This window comes from Sorghum bicolor, chromosome 1 (assembly GCF_000003195.3).
Source record: "Sorghum bicolor cultivar BTx623 chromosome 1, Sorghum_bicolor_NCBIv3, whole genome shotgun sequence".
In the NCBI taxonomy this organism is placed as follows: Eukaryota; Viridiplantae; Streptophyta; class Magnoliopsida; order Poales; family Poaceae; genus Sorghum; species Sorghum bicolor.
This window is the reverse complement of record NC_012870.2, coordinates 76933369-76940979: the sequence shown is the minus strand read 5'-3', so window position 1 is coordinate 76940979 and position 7611 is coordinate 76933369. Positions and strand designations below refer to the sequence as shown.

The window sequence follows — 7611 nt, the reverse complement described above, 5'->3', positions numbered from 1 at the left end:
TTAGCGTCCATGGTGCTCTTTGAGACTATGGCTTTCTCTTTACATATCCTCAAAGCTTTGTAATAATGGGCTGTGTACACCCTCGGGTGTAGAGGCCGGATATTTTGTATCCATTATCTAAAAAAAAGATAGGTTTGATGTATCCACGCCCTATTAGTTGTAGAGGCCGTATAGAGTGTATTTACATAACACACAAACCACAAAATATCATCATATTAGCTTACCGGCGGTCATCCCCCAGCCCCCACCTCCACCACCGGCGGCCGATGGCGAGCTGCCACGCCGCACCACCCAACCAGCCTCCGCTCATCGAACCCGCCCACCCTAACCACAACACTACAACAGCTTGGAGGGAAGCATTTGTAACGACTCCCTGCCGCATCTTCGCCCAACTGGTTGTCCTCCCTGCCGCCTTTCAATCTGCCACCACCATCTTGTCGCTGCCGCCTCCCTGAACTCCCATCTAGAGCTGCCGGGAACTCCCTAATCCTAACTCTGGCGAGGCGCGGGCGCATGGGAGGGGGAGAGGAGAACAAGGTCGCGTTGTCGCCAAAGAAAGTGGGGGTCGCATGTTTAACTTCGCCATATTTAAGAATGGTTCAAATAGCAAGCGGATGATAAATATCAGGCCACGTATCGATGTGCATGTGAATGGTTCCTTATTTGAAAACCTAGAAATCCTCTTGTCGTCCTGTGAATGTCTTCGAACATCCCAAGGGTAACAGGTGTGCGGCCGAGGCTTGCCCTGCAGAGAGGATCAACGTCAGCCCATGGTTGTCTCGATTCCTAAATCCCAAGTGCCAACTGCCAACCCCACTACGGAGCGAGCGACCAAGCTGAGCTCCAGCCGCTGTCCCCGATTGCCGACTTGCCGAGCCCAGCCAGGCAGCCTCTAGAGCCGTGCCTACCCGCCGCCGGCCGTCTGCCGTCGGCAGCCTCTGCATCCAGTCCCGCGGCGGCGCGGCGCCTCTCCCTCTGCTTGTTGCTGCTGGTTCGCTCCCTGAAACGAAAGAAAGGGTATAGACTGAGTCGAAATGGCGTCGCAGCTGCCACGAGTGTGCGTCACTGGAGGCGGCGGGTTCATCGCCTCCTGGCTCGTGAAGCTGCTCCTCTCCCGTGGCTATGCCGTCCATGCCACTCTCCGTGACCCATGCATGTACCTATCTATTCACAATTCACGTGCATATGCTGCCTATAAACTGGACTGCGCTAACCAATTCTCTTCTTGATGCTGTTTCAGGTGATCCAAAGAATGCCCATCTGAAGAAGCTGGATAGAGCCCCAGAGAATCTGCATCTGTTCAAGGCTGATGTGCTGGACTGCGAGACTCTGACGCCCGCAGTTCAAGGATGTCAGGGAGTCTTCCATCTTGCCACTCCGGTGCCTGAAGATAAGATTCTTCATCCTGACGTAAGCCTTTTTATTTCTATTGGTAGAGAAAGAAATTTCAGCTTCAAGTTATTGTTCCTGCAAAACTAGGCTTTTCTCCACAACAACTTAACTAGGTCTTTTTTCCACATGTAAGTGCAGAACTTAGATTTATTTGAGGGCTACAAGTGCACTTACATTGTAACTATATATGCTAATATATGTGCAGCTCGAAGTACTGGACCCTGCTGTGAAAGGTACCTGAAATGTTTTAAAGGTTTGCTCAACTCTGAAGGTTCACAAAGTTGTTGTGATGTCCTCCAATGCTGCTGTTACTTCCAACCCGAATTGGCCTCAAGATAGACTCAAAGATGAGAGTTGCTGGTCAGACACAGAGTTCTGCAAGGAGAAGGAGGTTAGCAATTCTAGCGCGCGCCTTAATGCTGCAACCTGCCACAGCAATAAACAAACATCAAAATGCACGTTGCACAAGATGATAGATGGAGACGTCTATTCTTTGCTGGTTTCCCTTTTAGCGTTATGATCTTGAAAGGCAAATCGTAACATATCCATAATATTTTTAGCAATTTTTTTTTTGTGGAGAACGAACTAAAATGGGATTCTCTACTGCCAGGACTGGTATTCTGTTGCCAAGACTCTGGCTGAACAAGAAGCCTCGGAATATGCACGTAACAATGGACTAAATGTTGTTGCACTGTGCCCTCCTTATGTTTTTGGTCCACTGTTGCAGTCTTCAGTGAACACAAGCAGCAAACTCCTCATCTATGTTATAAAAGGTTGTATATCGTAAGTGCCTGCAATTTACATCCCTTTGTCCTTTGCTAACCGGATTGCGACTTAACTGACGAATTATCTGTTTCTTACTAGTCAAGTTGTCTGTGCTGATTTGATGCTGAACCGCTAGTTAAGTTGTGTTTTGATTCAATTTACATCTCTATATGTAGCCTATATTGTTAATTGCATTCATTTGGTCCAGCCCAAGGCCTTTAGATGAGATCATATTCGTAGTGCTAGCTAGTTTTGCTAGACGCAAATGGTTGAGTTCAGTTGCTGAAACTATACAGCCTACAGAGCCTGTTGATCAGTTGTTCTATTTCCTGCCCAATGTTACGTGTCACGTCTTAAGAAGAACTTCATGTTCTCTTTGAAACAGTTCCTTTGACTTTTATGATGCTCTAGAGATGTTAAATGAGAAAGATTCTCTTCACATTTCTCTTTACATTTGGGCCATTTACTGTTGAAATATCGTCCATATTTTTTTTTTGCACAACCACTGTTAGTTGATTTATTGTGAGAAAAAAAATAATATTAAATGATTGACAGGTTCAGCTAATAAGCTCAAACGAATAAGGTACATGTTTATGTTAGTGTTGGGTACAATGCAAGATTGAACTACAACTCCATCCGTTGGACTACGTTACAGGAGGTCCTGATGTGATGACCAACAGAATGTGGGACGTAGTAGACGTCCGTGATGTGGCCGATGCTCTGCTCCTGTTGTACGAGAATGATCGGTCATCAGGGAGATACATTTGCTCGCCGAATCGCGTTTGCACGAGGGATTTGGTGGACCTGTTGAAGAAGATGTACCCAGAGTACGGTTACGTAAATAAGTAGGTTCACTTTGTCTTGTCTAATTGAATTCGTTAGCACCAACTAGTAACATAATCCATGTTGCTTGCTTACATATCTGAACTGATGATGAACATCACCTTTAATCTGTTGTTGCAGCGTCGTCGATGCTGACCATGCAGGACCACCTTTATCTAGTCAGAAGCTGAAGGATCTGGGTTGGGAACCAAGGAAGCTGGAATCGACGCTCTCAGACAGCGTCCAGTCATATGAAAAGGCAGGGCTTCTCCAGGGGAATCCTTGTCGCCTCCCCTTTCTCATTCGTGCGTGGCTGTAGAACATATTGAACCACATGTTTGCTCCCGTTTACGAAGTTCGCCCACAGAATGTTAACTTTGTCCTTTATGTTGGCTACTATGTTGCTACTAAAGAAAACCAGAGAAGCAGCTCCGAACTTCCGAAGTAGCAAACGAACGATGGTGACTCAAGCCGCTGTCCCTTGTGGTGCAGGTGTACGTCGCTTGAAGCTGTCTTGTGTTAGATTGTTTTTTTGTAACCGATAGAGGAGTAGGTTATGTGTTGTAATGATTAAAGTGTTAGATTGTTTTTTTGTAATCGATAGAGGAGTAGGTTATGTGTTGTGATGATTAAAGTGTTAGATTGTTTTTTGTAATCGATAGAGGAGTAGGTTATGTGTTGTAATGATTAAAGCAGATCATTACGGCCAGTGGTCTCATATATGTTTATTATTTCTGCATGTGCAGTTTGACCAGAGCAACGGAAGCTCTCACCTTCGCCGAACCAAATTCCAACTTTCCCTTCCAGATTTTGGTCATATGTACACCCTCCCAAGAAACCGATCCGGAGCGTTGATGCTTCGGCGAAGTTGCGCGTGCGGCGTGCCCATCCCGGCTGCTTTCGCCACCCTCATCTAGCTAGCACACACATCGTCTTGCTATAAAAAGAGGCATCAGAGAAAGCTCCTGCAGCTCCATCCGAACCTGTCACCTGTGTGTGTGAGTCCTCTGAACGTCTTCAGTTCTTCGTTCTACTCCACCAAATTGCCATTTACCAAGCACAAATTAACCACGTCGCAACCGATGGAGGAGGCCGTGGAGGACATCGTCATTGCCGGCGCGGGCCTCGCCGGCCTCGCGACGGCGCTCGGGTTACACAGGCAAGCTACTCCCCTGCACAATTCAGTAATCAGCTGGGCTCTGGCCGGTCTTGTTAGCGGCAATTGCTGTCCTCCGGGCTCCGGCCATGGCCAGCGGCCAGTGTAGAAGTAGAAGCATGCATGCCGATTGCCGAGCTGACGGACGGACTGATGGTCTTGCAGGAAAGGGGTGCGGTGCCTGGTGCTGGAGTCGTCGCCGACGCTGCGCGCGTCAGGGTTCGCGTTCAACACGTGGACCAACGCCTTCCGCGCCCTCGATGCCCTCGGCGTTGGGGACAAGATCCGGGAGCACCATTTGCTCTACGAGAGGTGAGCCAGCAATCATCTCTTCCTTCGTCGCCGTTTCTGGCCTTGCTAGCAGTACTTATCACGGCCGTCTCAATAATTTTAAGGGCCTTTGGACAAGTAAGATAGTAAGGGTCTAGTAATCTAATTTTTTAATACGACGATTAAAACATAAGCACTAATAATAAAAATTAAATTGCAACATAGGTTTGAGAAAGTCAGGCCTGTCTCTCATCGTGTGCGAATGAGTGGCGTCGCGTGTTGTGTCTTCACAATGCCTCACTACACAAAGCGATATCACCGTGTTTGGCAATTGGGAGGCGAAACGGTCAACTAATCAGGATTAATCGGAGATCATGATAGCTAAATATCTAAATAGGAAGTGATGACAAGCTAATTTCTTATTTTCAAGACTTATGCTAAGTGTATGAACATGTAAAATTCCATTTCAGTATTCCAAATATATATTATAAATACTATATATATAGACATATATTCATGGGCCCCTCTATGGAATGGGCCCCCGGCCGTCGCACCTGTTGCCCTCCCCTCTAAGACGGCCCTGCTTACTATTTTGGAGCTGTTCAGCTTGTGCTTTGTAGGGCTCATGCTTATTTGTTATGCGAGAAAAACAGTCGTGGTTAAAAAAAATAGTACTAGTACTCTACTTATACTGTAGAGTAGTTGGTATATTGTAGAGTAGTCGTCAGTCGTCACTGGTCGTAGAGGTGGCACAATGGCAACCAAACTGTGCTGCTCCTTTCTGAGCTCTCTTGGTCTTGGGCTACATTACTTTTTTTGTTTAAGCAACTCTTGGGCTGCATTACATAAACTTGGACCAACGTCACTACGAGAACAAGCCCATTTTCCGCGAGGCCCAAACCTGAAACTATAAATTGCAAGCCCACCTGCCCACTTCACTTGTCTCACTTTTTTTCTTTTTTGATGACAATGACAGGATGATTGCCTTCTCTGCAGCTACAGGTGAAGCTGCTGCAGAAGTAAGCTTAAAGATTCAGGGCAAAAGGTACTTAAAACTTTCCAATCTGAGTACTCTTCACTCAGTTCTGTGTGTACTACGAGCAGATAATTGACCAATTTCTGTACAATTTTACTGTCGCATTCGCATCACACCAGCGGGCCACACGAAATCCGGTGCGTGAAGCGGGACTTCCTGCTGCAGACGCTCGCCAACGAGCTGCCCGAGGGCACCATCAGGTACTCGTCCAAGCTTGCCGCCATGGAGGAAGACGACGGCAGCGTGAAGACCCTGCACTTGGCAGATGGTTCCATCATAAAGGCCAAGGTCGTGATAGGGTGCGACGGCGTGAACTCGGTGGTGGCCAAGTGGCTGGGCCTCCCGAAGCCGATCCTCTCGGGCCGCTCCGCCACCAGGGGCCTCGCCGAGTACCCGGCGGGCCACGGCTTCGGCCCGGAGATCCTGCAGTTCATCGGCCATGGCTTCCGCTCCGGCGTGCTCCCCTGCTCCGACACCTCCGTCTACTGGAACTACACCTGGTACCCTTCCCCGGCGGACGGGGACGCCGAGGAGAGCGTGGCCAAGATGCGGAGCCACGTGGTCGGCAAGCTGCGGGGCGCCAAGATCCCGGCGGAGGCGCTGGAGGTGATCGAGCGGAGCGAGATGAGCGACGTGGCGTCGTCGCCGCTGCGGTTCCGGTCCCCGCTGGCGCTGGTCCGCGGAAGCATCAGCCGGGGCGGCGTGTGCGTGGCGGGCGACGCGCTGCACCCGATGACGCCGGAGCTCGGGCAGGGCGGGTGCGCCGCGCTCGAGGACGGCGTCGTCCTGGCCCGGTGCCTTGGCGAGGCCTTCAGCCACGGCCACGGCCACGACGAGCAGGATGAGGGGCGGCGGTTCACGGCGGCGCTGGAGAAGTACGCGGAGGCGAGGCGGTGGCGCAGCATCCAGCTGATCACGGCCGCCTACGTCGTCGGCTTCATCCAGCAGAGCAACAACGCCGTGATCAGGTTCCTCAGGGACAAGTTCCTGTCTAGACTGCTGTCCAAGACGCTAGTCGCCATGGCGGACTACGACTGTGGCACGCTATGATTCTGCCCCATTGGAGGGATGGGCTGCAATAAATAAATTAAAGTAAAAACGGTGAAGAATTACATGGCCGTCTTGTATATCACATGGAACACAGAGACTTTTGATCGAACTACGGTGATGTACGGTGTGCTGCTACGTAGTACTAGTACGTACACACTCGTTTTAGAGGAAATAATAAATAGTGATAAATCGGCAGTGTCAACAGTTGACTTTGAGTTGTGATTGTGACCGAATGAAAGGAGTCTGATCACGCTGAGGCAACAGAAACTGTCATAGTCACATGCACGCTGTGCACATGCATCGATGGGCGGGGATTAACAAACCGCTTTAGGCCTTGTTTAGTTCCAAAAAATTTTGCAAAATAGATACTGTAGCACTTTCGTTTGTTTGTGACAAATATTGTCCAATTATGTACTAACTAGGCTCAAAAGATTCATCTCATCAATTCCGACCAAACTATGTAATTAGTTTTTATTTTCGTCTATATTTAATACTCCATGCATGCGTCTAAAGATTCGATGTGACGGGGAATCTGAAAAATTTTGCAAAATTTGTTGGAACTAAACAAGGCCTTAACCACAAGTGGCTTTCATCCGCAAACGGGGATCTTCTCACTCACTGTCACGAGCGCAGTTTGCATTTTGCCGTGTGCCAAGTGTGAAGAACCCTGGTCCTTATCGTTAGCCGACAAAGAACATGCATGCGTGCATCATGGATGGCGCCATGGCCTCGTCAGCGTGGATCCAACAATGGCTCTGGTAGTCTGTCCTCTATGGTCCAAAGGGGGGGGGGCGGTGTGGAATGGTTGCAAAAATCAGCTTGTACGTACATTTCAAGTGTGCATATATTAGCAACAGAACATGTACGAAAGGTGGCATGCATGTTCTCTAGATAATTATCTTCATTAAAAGGATCAAGTACATCTTATATAGAGGAGATCAAGACAACCCCAATTTACAGAACTTAGTGTAGCTTGAACATGACATAATTTGAATGTTTGCCATGAGTACATGAGAAGTGAGTAGACCTAGTGAAAGCCATGCTCTTGGCTTGGATAGACAATATCACCAGGAGTTTAGAGCACTGTTGACCTTGTACACCTTATGCCAAATCAGCTATT

At 48.6% G+C, this 7611-nt stretch overlaps 2 protein-coding genes across 4 annotated transcripts; both read left to right on the top strand.

Annotated features, from left to right (window-relative positions):
- On the top strand, nt 274-6693 carry LOC8080538 (FAD-dependent urate hydroxylase). 3 transcript variants are annotated; one of them, XM_002468440.2, is made up of 9 exons: nt 619-1156; nt 1241-1410; nt 1598-1783; nt 2003-2165; nt 2813-3002; nt 3121-4138; nt 4301-4447; nt 5382-5450; nt 5561-6693. In XM_002468440.2, the coding sequence occupies exons 6-9, from the start codon at nt 4062-4064 to the stop codon at nt 6489-6491; spliced, it is 1224 nt and encodes a 407-aa protein (XP_002468485.1). In that variant the 5' UTR covers nt 619-1156; nt 1241-1410; nt 1598-1783; nt 2003-2165; nt 2813-3002; nt 3121-4061; the 3' UTR covers nt 6492-6693. The 3 variants fall into 3 exon arrangements, with proteins under 3 accessions (XP_021308683.1, XP_002468485.1, XP_021308681.1); XM_021453006.1 differs by having other exon boundaries at nt 2003-2175; XM_021453008.1 differs by having other exon boundaries at nt 274-1156; nt 2003-3002; nt 5402-5450.
- On the top strand, nt 1035-3298 carry LOC8080539 (cinnamoyl-CoA reductase 2). Its single transcript, XM_021453544.1, has 6 exons — nt 1035-1143; nt 1241-1410; nt 1664-1783; nt 2003-2165; nt 2813-2984; nt 3121-3298. The coding sequence occupies exons 1-6, from the start codon at nt 1035-1037 to the stop codon at nt 3296-3298; spliced, it is 912 nt and encodes a 303-aa protein (XP_021309219.1).

Bases quoted from the DNA above. Each gene is read 5' to 3' on its own strand.
- LOC8080539 (XM_021453544.1), top strand. From the start codon at position 1,035: ATGGCGTCGCAGCTGCCACGAGTGTGCGTCACTGGAGGCGGCGGGTTC. The intron at 1,784-2,002 runs GTTAGCAATTCT...CTCTACTGCCAG, and splicing joins AGTTCTGCAAGGAGAAGGAG to GACTGGTATTCTGTTGCCAA. The intron at 2,985-3,120 runs GTACGGTTACGT...CTGTTGTTGCAG, and splicing joins TTGAAGAAGATGTACCCAGA to CGTCGTCGATGCTGACCATG.
- LOC8080538 (XM_002468440.2), top strand. From the start codon at position 4,062: ATGGAGGAGGCCGTGGAGGACATCGTCATTGCCGGCGCGGGCCTCGCC. The intron at 4,448-5,381 runs GTGAGCCAGCAA...TGACAATGACAG, and splicing joins CACCATTTGCTCTACGAGAG to GATGATTGCCTTCTCTGCAG. The intron at 5,451-5,560 runs GTACTTAAAACT...GCATCACACCAG, and splicing joins TTAAAGATTCAGGGCAAAAG to CGGGCCACACGAAATCCGGT.